This window comes from Mustela nigripes, chromosome 13, assembly GCF_022355385.1.
Source record: "Mustela nigripes isolate SB6536 chromosome 13, MUSNIG.SB6536, whole genome shotgun sequence".
In the NCBI taxonomy this organism is placed as follows: Eukaryota; Metazoa; Chordata; class Mammalia; order Carnivora; family Mustelidae; genus Mustela; species Mustela nigripes.
The window spans coordinates 20252641-20272007 of NC_081569.1; the positions used below are offsets into that span (position 1 = coordinate 20252641).

Sequence of the window (19367 nt, forward strand, 5' to 3'; positions counted from 1 at the left end):
ACACTTTACTAATAGCCATCCAGGCACCCCCAAAATTCTTTTCTTTTGTGCTTTATGACTATCAGTGTGGCACAGAAGAAAAAAACGATGCTCCTACCAATATGGAAAAAAATTACCACGCTGTGGTCTCTGAATATGGGCCAAACTGCCCATAGTTTAGATGACTTGGCATTCTTCAGATTCATTCATTTTGTTTCATTCTTCTTGGCATTTAAAAGAGGGCTGGAGATTAAATATTAGGCAAGAATAACCTTGGGCAGCAATTTCACTCCACAATATCTCTCATAAATTGCAAATTCAATTCCACAAAAAGAGCCTTGACCTGATACTGGTCTTGTTCCTGGAGCAGGTTTTAAGGACTGGTGAGTGGCTAGATCACCTGTCTTCTCTTGAAGATTAACATTCATGTTTCTTGACGTGACTAGTGAGCTATCTTTATATGCTTGGGCCCCAATAAATGAATGAATGATTGAAGCAGGTGACAGACCACAGAGAGGCAGAGCTTCTATTTTCAATGACTAGGGGTCATTTCAATAAGCAGGGGTGCGTGGATGGCTCAGGTGGTTGAACACCTGACTCTTGGTTTTGGGTCAGGTCATGATCTCAGGGCTGTGACATCGAGCCCCGTGCTGGGCTCCATGCTCAGTGCAGAGTCTGCTGGGATACTGTCTCTCCCTCTCCCCCCTGCCACTCCCCCCTGATCTCGCTCTTCTTCTAAGATAAACAAATCTTTAGAGAGAGAGAGAGAGAGAAAGGAAGCAGCAGCGGGAGTGATCAAAAGATCCCAGAAGCACCCAGACACCTGGCATGGGTGTGGCATGGTCCAGGTCTAAGCCTGTCTGACGAAGACACTCGGGCAGGTGAGTCTGTGTTAGCAGCATCATGGTCAAAGTCAGCAGACCCAGAAACTCTGGGAAGGAAAGTTAGGGACAGATGTCTCCCCGTTGTCACCAAGGGCTGATTTGAGGGGAAGCAAGAGGCTCAAAGGCTGAGTGGGGAGTGTTGGGGTAGGAGTAGGGCTGCACTAGGATTCAGTGTGGGCAAACAAGTCTTAAATCAGAGGCCACTTGCAAGTATCTGGGCCAAGGAAGAGGAAGGCTGGCCAAGGAGGGTGAATGGGCAACCTCCCCAAACAGTAACGTTCCTCCAGCCTTACAATGTGCCAAGCTTCTGTACCGAGCAGCAGCCCCACGTCCAGAGTCCATTTCAGGCTCGCTGACCTAACCCTTGTGGCCCGACTGCTGTCACAGCAGGACAAGGTGCCTGACTGTGGGGACAGGTCCAGCGGTGTTTTGGCACCAAAGACGGCATATGGCATCTCAGTCAATGTCTCTTCAATGGAGACAGGAACTAGACGCAAGCCTGGACCACGTGCTCCTGACTGAAACCAGAGGAGCCAGACTGGGAGATTTTGGAAGCCCATTTCCAAACATCCTTCAGCTCCAGCAGTCTGTAACTGGGCTTGGTCTCAAGCAGAGAGAGATCAGCTTCTCTGGTATGACAGTGGAATCAGCAAACAATCCTGGACCTGGCAACTTCTGGAGTTCACCCGCACCCTGGGGCACCATTCTGTCCCACACCTCCTTCTCGAAGTTTCTGAGATGTGCTTCATGTTCCTAAATTGCCTGTGGTGTTATCCACATAGGATTGGGAGGCAGTCTTTGTTCGCCTCCTGTTACGATAGTCCCGTGACCTCTTAAGTAACTAACTAGCCTTGGCCAAGATCTGGATGCTTTGGGTTGACCACCCCATGGTGGCCACGGCCACATGGTCCCACCTCAGGAGAGGATCCCACGAGTGACATTACATGTCTCTGAATCTCATGTTCAGCCATGTGGCCTTTCTCCCTGAACAGAAGATGTTTCTAAAAATTCCTCCGTGGAGCCTTGCGCTTCCTAGGCAATGTCACGTGACAAAGCAGTTTTGTCGGCTGCGTCTCAAGCCGCTGGGACATGCGAGGGACTGTGGGAGGTGCCGCAGGGGCCTGAGGACGGGAGCTGGGTGTGGGCCGACTCGCCGACTCGCCGCCTCGGTCCCGCACCCAGTCCCCTCCGGTTCCCCCAGATCTGCCCAAGACGCTCATGGCTGGCAAACGGGCGTGACTTGGGACAATGCGATTCAGCTTAAGCCCCACCCATGCTGGGCCTCCTTTCCCTGTCGGCAACTCCTTGGGTCCCTCCCTTCTTGTCCTTACAGACACTGCCCATTTACCTCCTTCGGTTCCCACATGTGACCCTGTGCACTTACAGCCCATCAGAGCAGCACGGGGGCTTCCCAGCAAGGCCTCCCTTAGCGGCCATGTTGTGTTTGGCCTTCCAGATGCCCCTGCCCCTAAGCTCCCTCCTGGCTTTCCCCTCCCAACTAATGGGCCTTCTCCCTCCCTTGTCACCATCATCATCCCACGTCCTGCCCCCCGCCCTGGCTCTCTTTCAGGGCTTTCAGCCCCCATCACAATCCCAGCCCCCAGGCCCCTCCATGTTCAGCCTCTCCTGGTTGGCTCATTTCCCAAGCCCCCCTCCAATCTCTGCAAAGACCCAGAACCTCTTGGCTCATCACCCCTGCTGCAGCCAGTCCCTCTCCAGAGCACCCAGCCCCACCTTGACTGGGAGGTTTCTGTGTGTCTATCTCCCTCTAGAATGAGGTTTGCAGCGAGGGCTTACGTCATTTTAAATCTTTGCATCCCCACTGCCTGGCACGTTGTAGGTGCCAAGACGCATGGGCTGTTGGGGAAGGAAGGCAGGTGCCAGCAGCCCAGGGAATCCGAGCGGCCTGGCTAGGGACAGTCAGCTTCGAAGGAGAGTGGGAGTTATGTGCAGAAACTCCAGATTGAGGAGAAGGCCATTTGGGATTAGTGAGAGACCGGTGGCCCAGAGCCCAGCTCATCTGCCCAGAAAGTGGAGTTCTCAATTTCCTATAGGAACGCAGTGTGGGAAACCAGAGCAGCCCTTGGAGATGTGTCAGTGTCACCTCGTTCTCCCAAAATCAGACTGCAGAGCAGAAAGGGACTGAGAATGTCCCCAAGAAGGCAAGTGAGAGCTGTCTACCCTGGGTGGCCCTGCAGGGGGAGAGGGTCCACCCGAGGAAGGCCTGCAGAGGGGAGAGCCCGCAGACACCTCGGAGCGGCCCCTCCTTCACTGGGCACCTCTAGCCTTTCAGCTCTCGGGCCACACACACACCCGCCCTGCCTCCACTGTGTCTCTGGCTTCCGCCCTCCCCTGACGGCCTTCCAGAAGTCAGTGATGCCAACCTGCTCAGGGGTGTCCCCAGCTCTGCACAGCTTGGCCCTGCACCCAAACTGTTTGCAGAGCCTCCCCCAGCAGCCTCCCTCACATCCTGAAAAAGGCTCGCCAGACTTGAAATCATCACTGTCACCATTGGGGCAAGCGTTCCATGCACCTGACATCTACTGCAGACTCCGATCCACACCAACGCTGCTCCCCGAAGCCCCAGGGCATAGGCAGTGAGTGGTAAGTGCATATCACGTGTCCAACATGTTCCAGAACTGGGAGCTGGGACAGCAGGATGGGCTCCAGGCTTCCTAGCTCTCCTAACCACTGCACCTTACTCTCTCTTCAAGGCCTAGAGGTGGGGACATTTCTGTCTGGATTATCATTAGTGGAAGGACTCTACATGATTTTCTTAGACAACAAAACAGTGTTTTAGATACCCTGGCTTTAACTAGATTTTAAAAGCGCTGAAGCAATCCCAGGATCCTGGTGAATAAGCTGGTCCATGACAACAATGGCCACCAGCAGTCATGTGTCTTCAAGAGGCTTCACAGAAGTCAAATAAGGCCTTTGTGCTCACTCAACAAACAGTCCCAGAGAGATCAAGTTTGGGAGCCTGAACAGATCGAGCAAGGGGCTGAGAATGCCAAGGCTGGAACACCCTGGATTTTGTCTCTCAGGGTGGCCCCAGGAATCCGTCACGGCAGATGCTATGGGGACCCATCAAGGCACTGGGAGCCCAGGAGGCTGGAGAGGGGCACGGGAGCCCCTGGGAACTCTCCCATGCCACCTCCCCAGGTGCACAAGAAAGGCAGGACCCGATGTCACGGTGGGCAGGGGAGGGGGGCTGCCGGCAGAATAGGGGGCAGGGCTGTGGGAAGACAGAGACCACCTACACTCCATAGAAGCTCAGCAGGTGGGTGAGGACCTTCCCCTGACCAGGCTGTGCCCTCAGCTCCTGTCCCCAGGCTTTCTCCAGCTCTGTCCTAGCTTGGGACAGATTGGGACAGAATGTACCTGCTCGCACCCCAGGCACAGTGCAAGCATCAGATCCCTTCACGCACCTGCTACCCTGTGGCATGCCAACAGAGGTTACCCAGGAGCTAGCGACCTCGGGGTATTCCTCTCAGCCCCTCAGGGTGTGGTTCCCTTTTGTATAAAGCAGGTGCCCAGACTTAACTTCCTATGCCGCTGAACAGGACACACATGAGACACCGGCCCCGAGGGAGCGCTCACAGAGCCACTGCCCACCCCACGCCCAGGCGGGCCGAGGTCACCCACGCACTGAGCAACTTCCCTCCGTATGTGGTGCCAGCATTCCTATCACAATCTCGAAAGGTCCTCCACAAGGCAAGCCTCCACTGATTGTCAAATCACAGCAAAGCCTTCTCCACAAGGAGCAATGACAAACGCTTGTACATCTGACGTGGTCTCAGGGCTCAGTACCTCACCTCAACTTAACTGCTATATTAAGTTGGCTATGATGCGTTGATCTTCCTTCTTTTTCTATTGTCAGAGGGCTCTTTATAGAAAGCATTGGCTGGAAGGATGATAAACAAAAAATCTCAGAAAACCCCCAATAATCACAACAGGGGTAGGCTGTGCCGTCCAGAGTGCAGAGCTGCACAGTGGCTGCAGAAATCAAACACCTTGAACTAGATGCCCTGACAGGCGCCCAGCCCATGGAGGACCTGAACAGGGCCAGGAATGCCTGCAGCTCCAGAAACCTCCAGAGCCCAAAGAAAGACATTTATGAGAGGGGACCCTCGGGCACAGAGCAGGTATTTTCAGAGTACCTCTTCTCAAGGTAGATGTCTCAAGGTAACATGGGAAAAAGATGGGGATCCCAAAAGAATCGGTCCAAATCAAACCTCGTCCTTGTCAAACCGAGATGCACAGTACATCACCCAGAGACTACAAGAACCCGCTATTCCAGGCCACCCCGCAAATCTGCAGAACTCTTTTGGCTGCTAAGCAAACATGTCTTACAGGAGCCTGGAGGAGCAGCCCCTGGAGCTGTACCGATGACACACCAAGTCCCCAAAGCTCACCCCTTAGCTGTGGGACCAGGGTCCCACTGAGGTCCTCCCTCGGCTCACAGCAGAGGTGGGGTGCAGGAATGGAAACTCAATCTAGATATTCGATACGAACTAGGCTGGATGAAACTCACATATTCTTCATGGCCATATGTAAAAATTAAAATACTTTGTATCAACAAATCTCAATAAAATTAAGGAAAGTGACTCATAGACCATCTCTACTTGACGACTTCGATCCACGGCCTGAGACCTCACGAAGCCAGACGTGGAGACAATTTTATGGCCTGGAAGTCTTGTTGGACGTTGGTCACCACATGGGTGTCAGGACATAGGCATCAAGGCCTTGTGGTTACCAAGTCAGTAAGGATAGAGTAGTAGGGGTAGCCGCTCTCTGGGAGGAAGATCGCTTGATTCATTCACCAGCGGGCAGACTTAAACACTCCCTGCCCCCGAAGTCAGCATCATCTCTTCTAGAAGCCCTTCAAGGACTGCAGGGGGCGGTGATGAGAAGCATGAATGTCGGTGCAACACAGACTATTCACCCCTTGAGCTGTGTGACCACGGGTGTGGTGCTGAGCCCACGAAAGTCTCAACGGCCTCATCTGTAAAATGGAAATAACCCCCGTCTCTACCTCTCCTGAATGTTCCAGCACTCACTGAGATCGTCCACACGAAGTCCAGAGCCCCGTGCTGGCCAAGACCACCGACACCGGCATCACCTCCACCAGCACCCACGGACTTCCACAAACGGTAGGACAAGAAACATGAACTCCTCAGAAGCCCACGGTCCCAAGGGTGACAAAGGCAACATCTTTCCCGTCCTCAGCATTTTGGGTGGATGTTGAGTCATCCTGGGATACAGCCAAGAAGGGAGAGACCTCAGGAAATCGTGTGATCTGGCTCTCCATCCCCGAAGATGAGCAACTTGGGCCTGTATTTTCCTGATCGGCCCTGCATGGAGGGTAAAGGGCCTGATAATCCAGATTTGGGGGGCAACACTAGGCAACGGGGGCTGGAGGTGTCTTTGTCATAGTGAGTCTGGGACTTCACCCCACAGCACACATACAACGAAAGAGATGGGATACCTTTGCAATAAAGCTTCTCAAACTCAGTGGCCAATCAGATGCAGTGGGTTCTCCTTATTCGTGTGAGTTCTTGTCTGTAAGCCTGCTGTGATCTCCGTGTGTGTGAATACTGACCCAGCTCCGAGGAGAAATGCAGGATAAGGTTCCTGCAAAGCCTCTGGTCGTCATTTTTGTTGGCCGATCCACACATCACCTGTTTTATGTGTTTTTCTATTTAGACACTTTTTTTTAATGTGCATTCCTCACAAGTAATTATATCCAGTATTTCTTTATAATAAAACCGGTTGCAAAGAGTCTCACACTTGCCTGACCTCGGAAAATAAGACCATAAATTTCTCGGGCTCTCGGCCTCATCACAGCGCCTTCTTGTGTTCTTTTTATTAGTGGGTCATCTCGTGAACCCCCAAAGTTAGCCACTTCTCCGATGTTTCTCCACACACTCTCCGTATTACTTTAGCACTTCTCAAAGCAACCTTGTGTACGGATCGGCGAATTTCCTCTCCCTCTCTCTGGCTGCACCATATTGTTGACTCGTGGCCAACAGCTCTGCAACTCACACCTACATGAATTATTGAACACAGCGTATTTTCTCCATAAGGCACATCACAGCCTTCTCGTGCTCAGAAGCATCAGACAGCACGCCAGCACTGCACGTGGAGGTCATTGCGTCATCCCACAGAGCGCACAAAAATGCAAAAAACAAACAAACAAACAAACAAAAACCCTGGCACTACAAGGATCACGGACAGGACAACTGCTCGCAGTGTGAGAGCTGAGACAAGAAGGCAAAGGGTCTCCTTGTTCACACGCGGCTGAGGTCGTGCACGCTGAGGGCCTCGCACATCTCTGCCTCTCTGCGCATGCCCACAAATGCTCACAACGGTGCGACGAGAACTGATTTGAAGCTCACACAAGTAAGTGATAGCGAGGAGGCCGGGTCACAGGTAATGGAATCCACGAATAACAAGGATCTGCCTGGCTTTGTTTACAGAACACATCTAACAGGATGCTTTGGGAAATCCTGTCAGGTAGTTCGCCTCTTTGATTTGAAAACACTCAGCGATAGAATTCGGCCCTGCCATGTGGCAAAATATAATTTTTTTTTTTTGCTTCTGTTCTCCAAATTTCCCTCAATAAGCATGCACTGCTTTGAAATAGTTCTTTCTTCCGTAAAAAAACACTCACACACAGACCCTTGTCCCCCACCATCCCATCCTGTCTTTTGGCAACTTGAGCCTATCTCATATGGGTTCTCTCATAATAGTGCCCCCTCCCCACCCAGTATAGATGTCCTGGTCTCCCCAGCATCATGCAGGGGAGAGGTCCGCCTGCAAACCAGAACCTTTACAAAAGGAAACATGCTGGGCGCCTGGGTGGCTCAGTGGGTTAAGCCTCTGCCTTCGGCTCAGGTCATGATCTCAGGGTCCTAGGATCAAGCCCTGCATCGGGCTCTCTGCTTGGTGGGGGCCTGCTTCCTTCTCTCTCTCTGCCTGCCTCTCTGCCTACTTGTGATCTCTCTCTCTCTCTCTGTCAGATAAATAAATAAATAAAGGAAACATACTGAAGGAAATATCTGTAGCAATAACTAACATCTAGGGGCATCTGGGTGGCTCAGTGGGTTAAGCCTCTGTCTTCAGCTCAGGTCATGATCTCAGGGTCCTGGGATCGAGCCCCACATCGGGCTCTCCGCTCAGCGGGGAGCCTGCTTCCCGTTCCCCCCCCCGCCCCGCTCTGCCTGCCTCTCTGCCTACTTGTGATCTCTCTCTCTGTCAAATAAATAAATAAATAATCTTTTTTAAAAAAATTAGTAACATCTAGAGCACACAAAGTACTCCTGGGAAATAGAAAATCATCCAGACCTCCCAAAAATAAAGGGCATACATCGAACATTCATAGAAAAGGAGAAATAAGGAGGCAAGACAAACATGGGGAGATGGTCAACGTTCATGTCCACTCCAGGAATTTATCTCCACGTAATAAACCAGCAGGAAAACTTGGAAGGAGATGTCCTCGGAGGTCTGATGCATAGAAGACAAAGCCATGTGCAACCTGCAGGGTCAGGAGCAGGGTCTGTGCAGACGAATGAATGAGATGGCACATGGCCTGAATGCGACATGCAAAGGTCAGTAAAAATGATGATGAAAATTACACGGTAACACGGGAAAATACTTGCAAGTGTCAGGTTCTGAGAGGAGGGTGGCAAAATCATGTCTGGACTACAGTGATAGCCACGTATGCTATTCATGGTCAGTGCTGGAGTCTGAAGGCGAACACAGGGAAACAGAAAGAGCTCATCTGGGAGGGCGGTGGGAGCCACGGTGGGAACTTTCTCCATATTCCCATTTCTAATTCCACTGTGGCATTGTCCATGCAAGGATGAAATAAAATGCTACACAATATTCTTCAGAGGGGCCACGACATAACTTTTCCAGCTTTAAAAGAAATGTCAGAGAGAAGAGGGCCACTCTGCTGTGCAGTTTCCCCCCAGTGGAAGCCTCCTGCGGTAGGCTGCTGGCGCACAGACTGAGCTTCTGGAAGGAGGCTCTAGGAAGCCAGTACTAGCCTTTCTCCTTTAGCTTTTTGGTTTTGTTTACCATAGCCTTATGGTTAATAAGCAGATGGCCCAAGGAAAGGCCAGCATGGGACTCATGCACTCTGGAAGCCCGTGTGAGGCCCCTCTTTGGTTGGCTCCAACTGCACAGCCTGGCGGTCCCCAGCGGGGGCGGTGGGTAAGGATGCGGGGAGTCAGGGATTCCAGGAGGAAGGCAGGCTGAGATCTGAAGCAAGGAGTCCCCGTGTTTCCCACTGTCCCTCCTGCTTCACACAAGCTTGCTTTCAAGATGATCCTATCACAGTGGCTGTTTGGGGTCAAATTTCAAAAGGTTCCTCATCTGGAGAAGGGGTCACTTGGGTCTATGAGAGGTCACGTGATGTTCGCTCAGCTGTGGCAGAGCCCTCCAAAGGAGTCCTCGGACCCCATGTTCATCCAGGACCCTTGTCAGCCCTAAGCTGGGAATCACCAGGCAGCCTTTCTCTTTGAAAGAAGTCACTTACCAATGCATAAGTAAATCAAAAATAGCTATGCAATAATTAACCCATCTAAATGAGCTTTTCCTGTATCTTGAATAAGAGCATTTGCTTTGAGGAGACATTCTATTTAGGGAGAGAAGTTACCCACTCCTCCCCTCAGTGCCCCCCCCCCTTCATGCTCTAAAGATTATGTTCTCTTGACAAGAACTTTGTCAGGGAAGTTGCCACAACAAAGCATAGTATGTCACCCGCCCCGGGCAGCCCCCTGTGAGTTCCCTGCGGGGTCATAGCCGTTGTTGGGCCATGAGTCCAACTTGGCCAAAGTGAAGATGGCCAGCGACACTTTGGCCCAAAGCCCAGACCTCTGCCCCTGAGCTACCCACCCTTGGGGGAAGCTCCCCAAGTCCACTGGTGCAACAGCAGTTTCTCTACAACCCAACGCCCCCCGTGCAGGCACAGCTGCCCTGAGTTCCAGGAACACCTGTCAGTGAAGTCAACCTACATTTAATAATCTCTAAAAAGAACAAAAGGCATCAATAAGCTAGTGCCAGAAATCTAGCAGCAAGTGAATCTGACTCATGTCCCAAAGACATGTTCTCATGTATGTGTTTTTTAAACTCATGGACTCCTCTGGGGGAAAAAATAATAATAATTACGGCTTTACAAATATAAAAGCGTTTCGCTCTCATTTGCCCACAGAATTGGCCAACGAGAAGTTCCTTTACACAAGTGCAATCATCTCATCTTCTTTATATGTTCACGAGGGTTTTTTTTTTTTTCTTGAAAAGCAGCTTTTCAAAGGCAGCTATTAGAAGACACGCTCACTTTGATATCATTCAAAGGAATACAGTCATGCTTAAATCCACTGGCCGCATCAGCAGCATTTCTTCTCCGCCCCTTAGTCAAACCTTCTCATAATAATTTTCAAAATGGTTATTTATAGTTAATAGCCCATAAGGCCAAGCCGCTGAGCTTTTGGAAGAGTGTCACCAGGATACAGTGGCCCCTGTGACATGTGCTCAGGTCACTGTCCCTTGTCACTGGCTGCAGGACCCTGCACGAGCCAGCAGGCTCACATCCTTACCAACGTCCTGTCGGCCTGAAGAAACCAGCTGGTGGGGGGATGGTAGTGACACGGACCACCCCCAACCCTGAGCAGACCCAGGGCACGCAGGCTAGAGACCCTAGCAGGAGGCCTACTAGCCCCCTAGTGGGAGGGGGGCATCTTCGGGATGGCACTAGAACATCCACACACCTGCCAAGTAATGGACCAGATGAAGAATTAAACGCATATTTCAACTATGGGCTTTGGCGATCACATGGGTGACAGGAGAGCATCCTTTACTCTCTAGGCCCCTCTGCCCACCCCGACTCCCATCCCTGGGGATAACCAGCATCCTACCTGCTCTTGGGGCCACTTTGGCCTCTCCTCTGGAGTTCTGGACTTGGTCTTGAAGCCTCTCTGGGGGTCTCCAGAGTGCTTGGCCTCCGGAGGGAGGTTCAGTGTCTTGGGCCTTCCCTCGTGTCTGCTAGGGCCGTGGTTGGCCTCGCTGGGTGGACTAGCCTCTGTGGAGTCCCCAGGCTCCGGCTCAGGCCCCCGCACCAGTGCGTGCTCAGGGCTGGCCTCCCCGGCACTGGTGATGCTGGTCATGCTCAGGCTCATCTTGATCTCAGCCACGATCTGGTCGATGTCCTCCTCCTGGTCCTCCAGGTCCCCGTCCCCACGCCTCGGGCGATAAGGGGAGGCGCTGCCTGCATTCCCGTTGGCCTCTGTGGGGTAGTAGTCCTCATAGCCCTCTTCACTGGGGCAGTAGTGGACACCTTCTTCCTGGTCCTGGGCCTCCAGGACAGAGGCCTCGTCCTCCGGGATGGGGAGGTGGCTGTCCCGGTAGTCTGGGCTGCCTTCATCCCCATGGCCATGCGGGTGGGGGCCTGCCGAGTCTGTCCACTCCTCCACTGCCTCCTGGCACTCATCCGTCTCCAGGTGGCGTGTGCCGTGGGCCAGGTACCCCTCCCCATTGCAGTCCATACCCTCCAGGTAGCTGTCATCCTCAGGGCAGTAGCGGATGTAGTAGGTGATGCCCTCCTCCTCCTCGGGGAGACCCTCATCGTAATCCTCCTCCTCGGAGGTGTTGTTCACGTAGTCAGAGCTGGAGTCCCCATCGGGGCTGTGGTCGTGGCACCCCTGGTCCGGGGGCGTGGGGTTCTCAGGCCGCAGGGTGGCCAGCTCCAGGCCCTTGGGCACGTACTCCTCCAGGGGCAGCTCTGTGTCCTCGCTCTCTGGCTCCTGGCCGTGGGGGATGGGGCCTGGCCTCGCCCTGTGGTCCAGCATGCTGCTCGCCGTGCTCTGACGCTTCCGGTTGGCCATGGCGGACACTCACACAGCCATGGTCACCTGCAGGCAGCCACTGTGGGGAGGAATGTTGGAGAGGACAGTGAGAACCCTGCCAAGCATGGCCACCCCAAGAATCGTGTCGGGCCATGGGCTGCCAGCCACATGGGACCCACTGGAGGGTTTGGCCACCATGTTGTTTAATGGCAATGGTAAGACACATCTGTTCCGATAATGCAACATCCCCACCACAGCTGTGCAGGTCCACGTCAAAGAGAAGAGAGGACGTGCAGGGCTGGAGGGAAAGGAGCAGAGGCGAGGCACCTGCCATTCACTGGGAAGACTGCCTCTCTCCCACAATCTCACCAGCTCATTTAGGACTTCTTGAAAATGTTCACCCAGTTTCGGTCATCAGATCAAGTTATTTGTTCTTGAAAAAGAGAGAAAGAGAGAGAGAGAGAAGCTTGCATTCAGAAGATATAATGAGGTCTGATAAGGAGATATGCTAACGTCCAAGTCTATATCCTCAAGGCTCCCCAAAGGCCCACTCAAGTTCCCTCCCCTATCAGCTTGTCTTGCCCTCCCCAGTGCAAAGAAGCCTCTCTTTCCTCCTCCCTCTCAAACAGATTCCCTCAGTGACCACAGTTGCAAGGACCTGTCCAGGCCAAGCACCATACAGAGAAGCTGAACCTGAGCTCTAGCCTCATGAGCTCATCAGGGTGAGGGCACAGAAGGGGAACACAAGGAGGAAGACAGTGCCTGTCTGGCCACGGAGAGAAGGGGAGCACCCAGGAGAGGGCAGAGGGTGTGGCTGCAGCTTGCAGAAGATGGGTTGTGGTATCACAGGGTACCTCAAAGACCCTGTGCATCCAAACTGGAGAAGTCCTTACCCAACCACCCAGGACTCTGCATTTTTATCCCATAAACCATGCGGAGTCATCGGGCAAATTTCAGCAGGTGTGTGACACACAGGATTTCTCTTTTAGCCTCATCTGTCTGAACCCAGCATAGAAGAGATGCAGGAAGAGAGGCAGTGAAAAGTCTATTCCTTGTCCATGCTCTAGGGCAAGTGAGGGACTGGCATCAGGCATCAAGGCATAGAGGATATTCAAACAGTTGGTTAACATTTTGTTTCTCCAGCTGAGTGGTTACCCAGGTATTTGCTTTGTTCTTTTTTTAAGATTTTATTTATTTAAGAGAGAGACAGAGAGCATGAGAAGGGGGAGAGTCAGAGGGAGAAGACGACTCCCCACTGAGCAGAGAGCCTGATGCGATCCCAAGACTCCAGGATCATGACCTGAGCCAAAGGCAGATGCTTAACCTACTAAGCCACCCAGGCTCCCCTGTTTGCTTTATTCTTCAAATTGTACTTTTACATTACATACATCTTGTTTTTGTCTCCATCACAGTTCATTTATTCTTTAAAAACTTATTCCTGTGCCCAGAGAGAAGAAATGAGAGCCTGTGCCCGTGAAAACGTTGACAAGGTTAGATTTCATGATATGTATATTTTATCATAATGAAAACTTGTTTTTAAAGAAATGAAGGCTTAAACTAAAGCAGCAGGAATGAAAGAGGAGACATGGCTCAGGGAGTATTCAGGCAGTGGAAGCAGTGGGCTCAGCAGGAGTAGAGAATGAGTGGAGGTCGGAGACATGGGCTCTCATGGCAGTTCTGACCCAGGCGCTACATTTTCTTTCTTTCACCGTATCTCCCCAGGAAAGTCCTAAACTAAAAACCCTTTGTGCTTTGTACTCCCCAGAACACCCACACAGCATTTTGCTTATAGTGGTGTCCTAAATGCATTTTGCTGACACTGGGTTTACCAGATGGCCGGTCACAGCATTGTGCATATTCCCAAAAGAATGGAGGAGACAATTATTTCATCCATCCAGACACTCAAGAGTGTGTGCACCATTACTGGCTGAGCACATGCTTCCAACATGTGAATCAGTCCAAGGAAGTTTCCTTTACAAGGGGCTCATGAACAGCTATGTCCTAATAGAATCATTAGATGCTGAGAGATGCACAGTGTTTCCTCTCCAGAGCATTCCAAAGAATAGCAAGATACCCCACCCTAGTAATATTATCACTGAGATGGAACCCATAGAGTCTGAATGTCCTCACAGGTTACCCCATCCCCAAACCCCAAAACTGATTCCAGAGATATATTCCCAGGTGGGAATCAAGGGGCACAATGGTCACTAAAGCACAGATGCCCATAGGGTGCATCCAAGGTTCTGACCTGCCTCACAGCCACTTACCATTTTACAACAGATCTCTTATTTTTACAGAGGATAGCTAATGCCCGGGACACTGACTGACAGAACCTGGCAGTCACCTTCTTGTGGGCACATTCTCTAGTAACGACATTCCCCAAATGGTCCCAAAGCATGCATTGAATGCAGTGGCAGAGAGAAAGCCAAACTCCCACACCTCGAGATCAGGATGGTCGAAGGCAAATGGGCCTGGCAGTTAGTTGCACCTCAACACTCAGCTAGGAGTGACACTATCCCTACGACGTTTCTGTTCCTCTTCAGGCCATGCACACTGCATGTTTCTACACGCTTGTCAAAGAACAAACTCAGGTACACAGGACCTCTTGACTTCAAATTCCAGCTTAAATTCAAATTCTGTCATTTGAGGGGAAAATATTACATGCATACCTAGATACACATACACCCATACCTACATATCATGCCCTCCAGACCAATCTAAAGGACTAAAGTGCATATATGACAGTCACATGGAACAGTCCCTGGTCCTATAAATGAGTCACACAAAACAATCTATAAAGTAAGGCTATCCCAGAGAAACTTTGACCTGATGATTCTTAAGTTCATGTGGAAGAATCCACACGTGAAAATAGCTGAGAAAGATCTAAAAATGAGAGCAATGAAGGAGACCTTGCCTCATCAAGTATATAAATAGACTCTGAAGTCATGGTAATTAAAATGGCACGGTATTGTTGCCAGACAGACAGCAGTGGTACAAACTAGAGAATCCCAGAAACAGGTCTGTGTTTACATAGTTTTATCCATAAAATGTAGTTCTCCTGGGACTGAGGAGTTTCCGAAGACATAGAACTTTCAGTGCTAAAATCAGAATGGGTGGTCACCCTAAGGCAGGTGGAAAAAATTCGAATTCACTGACAGGTATGGGGATCCTTGGCTGACCTAGTGGTTCTAAAACTTTGCTGCACGCTGGGATCACCTGGTGGTATGGGTCTTTACAAGTGCTGATGCCTGGCATTCCAAGTTCACTGGTATGAGGTATGAACTGGCCTCAAGACATTTAATGTGTCTGTTCACATCTTCTTCCCATTTTTTGACATACAAATGGCTAACAAACACATGAAAAAATGTTCATCAACATTAGCCATCAGGGAGATTCAAATCAAAACCACATTGAGATACCACCTTACACCAGTTAGAATGGCCAAAATTAACAAGACAGGAAACAACACGTGTTGGAGAGGATGTGGAGAAAGGGGAACCCTTTTACACTGGTGGTGGGAATGTAAGTTGGTGCAGCCACTTTGGAAAACAGTGTGGAGATTCCTTAAGAAATTAAAAATAGAGCTTCCCTATGACCCTGCAATTGCACTACTGGACATTTACCCCAAAGATACAGATGCAGTGAAAAGAAGGTCCATCTTACCCTAATGTTCATAGCAGCCATGGCCACAATTGCCAGACTGTGGAAAGAGCCAAGATGCCCTTGAAATGATGAATGGATAAAGAAGATATGGTAGGTATACACAATGGAATATTACGCAGCCATCAGAAAGGATGAATACCACCTTTTGTAGCAACATGGACGGCACAGGAGAAGATTATGCTGAGTGACATAAGTCAAGCAGAGAGTCGATTATCATATGGTTTCACTTACTTGTGGAGCACGAGGAATAACATGGAGGACATTAGCAGAAGGAAAGGAAAAGTGAATGGGGGTAAATCGGAGGGGGAGACGAAGTATGAGAGATTGTGGACTCTGAGAAACAAACAGGGTTTTGGAGGAGAGGAGAGGAGGGTGGGGGATGGGCGAGCCTGGTGGTGGGTATTATGGAGGGTACATATTGCATGGAGCACTAAGTGTGATGCATAAACAATAAATCTTGGAACAATGAAAAATAAAATAAATTAAAATTTTAAAAAATATTTTTTAATGTAGGGCAAAATCTGAAACCCACTGGGCTAACCATTGAGGAGAAAACAAAGTTGCTTCCTACCTTATGGTATATACTTTCCAGATGGAGTAGATTTTTAAATGTAAAGAATCAAGGTTTCCAGAGCATGTGGCTAGATTTGCTTTCTTCAAGGGAAAATGGCCCCTCCCCTAGGAAATCTGGAACTCATGGTCCTAGGGATGGGGTGCAGCTCATAGACCCAGGGTGTTTCAGAGGAAGCACTTATGTCCCGTGGCTTTGGGAGGTGTGGACATTTTCCCTCGAAGCAGCACAGTCAGAGGAGGACAGCCCATTTCTGTCCATACTTCACAAATAGAGGAGCTCTGGGGGCCTGGGTGGCTCAGTTGGTTAAGCGTCTGCCTTCAGCTTGGGTCATGATCAGCCTGGGATGATGGAGTTCCGAGTCGGGTTCCCTAATTAGCAGGGAGTCTGCTTCTGCCTCTCCCTCTGCCTGCTGCTCCCTCTGCTTGGGTTCTCTCTCTCTCTCTCTCTCTGGCAGATAAATACACAAAAAACCTTTGAAAAAAAAAAACTGAGGAGCCTCCTTTCTCACATGTCAATGACAAGATCTAGATGGTCAAACCAACTGCTGCCAACTCACCAGAAAAATCATTCTCCCCCCAAACCTTCTAGCCCCGTACAATGAGAAGTTTTTCTACATACAACACTGAGCCTTTTCACTCAAGAAATAGCTCCTCATTTATTCAAGTATTAAATGTCTCTCAACAGCATTACAGGATACTTCATAGAGAGTTTATTCTTAGAAAAAATTATATATATATATATATAATTTTGTGGCTGTGTATCTCCCATTACATGTTTACCTGGCTATTGCTGGCACATAGAAAAAAAATCCATACAAGCTTGTAAAAGTCCATTTTTAAATTCTAATAACTTTGAGCTGGTAAATGTTGTTCTTTTCATTTTCAGCATTTGATAACCTTGTCTGACTGCACTGCCCTGGGCTTCTACTACACAATTAAGTGATGAAAGTGACATCCTTGACTTATTCCTAATGGCAACAAAACAGTCTTTACTTCTTAGCAGGTTTGGTCCAAGGTGAAGCATGGTTGGCACTCACCTCAGTCACAAAATTTAAAAGGGCATCAACAAACTCAGAAATCAAAGCAGAGAATTATTTTTTAAGAAAGAGTTGGGAGGGGGCTCCTGGGTGGCTCAGTGGGTTAAAGCCTCTGCCTTCAGCTCAGGTCATGATCTCAGGGTCCTGGAATCGAGCCCTGCATCGGGCTCTCTGCTCAGCAGGGAGCCTGCTTCCTCCTCTCAATCTCTCTCTCTCTCTCTGCCTGCCTCTCTGCCTACTTGTAATCTGTCTGTAAAACAAATAAATAAAATTAAAAAATAAAAAAAAGGAGATGGTAGGAGGGGCAGAGGAAGAGGGAGGCTCTTAAGCATGCTCTATGCCCAGCATGGAGCCCAACGTGGGGCTAGATCTCACCACCCTGAGATCATGAACTGAGCCAAAATTGAGTCAGATGCTTAACTGACTGAGCCACCCAGGTGCCCCAAACAGTGAATATTTAAATGCAACACTTTAAAAAATAAAAATCAATGCAAGAATAGATGGTAAACAAAATACTGAAGCTTTAAGTAAAGACAAGATCAGCATTATTGATTTTTCTTTTGTCTCAGGTTCCCATAGGGCTCTGGCTGGACATTGTGAATGATCCTATTTTTTAAAAATGTTTTCACCATTAAATACAATGCTAGTTGTTGGCTTGTCTACAGTTTAATAGTGTGGACCTTCTGATTTGGTTCTCTTCTCCATGGATATAGATGGAAAGGGACCCACAGCAGAACCCTGGGCAGCAGGGAGCCACATCTTTAAAGGTCTGCAGAATTACATTTAACCTATAGGGGCACTCTGTATATAAGAGAAAGAGCCCTTCTATTACAGATGAAGACAGAAGGTCCTGTTTAAATTCAGACCTCCATTTACTGTCAGGCCTTGGGCAAGATATTTAACAGAGGGATGGCCTTCTGCCCTCGGTAAATTGGAAATGATAGCACCTGCCTTCAGGGCTTGACGTGGGTTAAATAGAGGAAAAACCCACGCAGACCTCAACTCTATAATTTTTTTTTTTCTACAACGTACAGGGAGTCGAGAAAAATTTTAAATGAAATTCGAAGAGAAAGAATGCCTGACTAGGTGCGTGTCTTAGATGAGAATCTACATTCCCTTCGATGGGAACTCTGCCAACACAGGTAGATAGTGCTGGGGCCCTAATTGTGCATCTCTGCAATGGGATAGGGGTACATCCAGGTGGGAATGCAGGGCAGGCAGAGGTCTTGGGGAAAGCTAAGAATTGCTTCCCCAGTAGGAGAAGAAAAAAAGAAACAAGATGGGATTGGGAGAGAGACAGACCATAAGTATCTCTTAATCTCACAAAACAAACTGAGGGTTGCTGGGGGGAAAGGGGTTGGGAGAAGGGGGGTGGGGTTATGGACACTGGGGAGGGTATGTGCTACGGTGAGTGCTGTGAAGTATGTAAACCTGGCGATTTACAGACCTGTACCCCTGGGGATAAAAATATATTATATGTTTATAAAAAATTTTAAAAAATAAAAAATTTTAAAAAATTAAAAGAATTGCTCCCCCAAAGCAGGGGTTCACTCACTTTGATGCGTGCAAAGCCCACCCAGGGAGCATGCAGGTTCGTGGGCCCAAGATTCTGAAGTGGTGGTGAGCCAAAAGCCAGGCCTAGAGCTGCAGGGGATTCTGATTTAAGAGGCTCTAGGACTGTACTTGAAACCCTGCCCTAAATAGATGCTCAGCGAGGTTCCAGGGGCTTCCCACTAACTACAGAATGGGTATGACCTCCTTGCCAAGAAACATAAGACCCTTCCCTAGATGCCCAGACCATCGTATTCCATACCTTTTCTTCCTATCCCTTTCAGAGATCTAGGTCCTCGGTCACCTATACTCCCAGCAGGACATAGGTGAGTGGCCTGGGCACACAAGGGCTATTCAGAGAACAGCAGACACTTCCCACATCAGTAAGTGTGGTGAGGTCAAAGGGTGGGGAGAAGGATAGGTGAGGCAAAAATATTGGCGGACCAACCCAAAACTGCTAGAACTCATACAGAAACTCATACAGTGGCAGGATATAAAATCAATACAGAAAAATCAGTTGCATTCCTATACACCAACAACAAGACAGAAGAAAGAGAAATTAAGGCGTCAGTCCCATTTACAATTGTGCCCAAAGTCATAAGGTACCTAGGAATAAATCTAACCAAAGAGGCAAAGAATCTGTACTCAGAATACGCATGAAAGAAATTGAGGAAGACACAAAGAAATGGGAAAATGTTTCATGCTTGTGGATTGGAAGAATAAATATTACGAAAATGGCTATGTTACCTAGAGCAATCTACACATTAAATGCAATCCTTATCAAAATACCATCAACTTTTTTCAAAAAAAATGGAACAAATAATCCTAAAATT

At 49.4% G+C, this 19367-nt stretch overlaps 1 protein-coding gene across 7 annotated transcripts in view; it reads right to left on the bottom strand.

Moving 5' to 3' along the window:
* Window positions 1-19367, bottom strand: part of APBA2 (amyloid beta precursor protein binding family A member 2) — a 242695-nt gene that overhangs the window by 58332 nt on the left and 164996 nt on the right. For all 7 annotated transcript variants that reach the window (XM_059371702.1, XM_059371703.1, XM_059371706.1 and 4 more), the window contains one exon: window positions 10784-11789. In XM_059371702.1, coding sequence (XP_059227685.1) covers window positions 10784-11749 — 966 coding nt within the window. In that variant the 5' untranslated portion in view covers window positions 11750-11789. The remainder of the gene's footprint in view (window positions 1-10783; window positions 11790-19367) is intronic.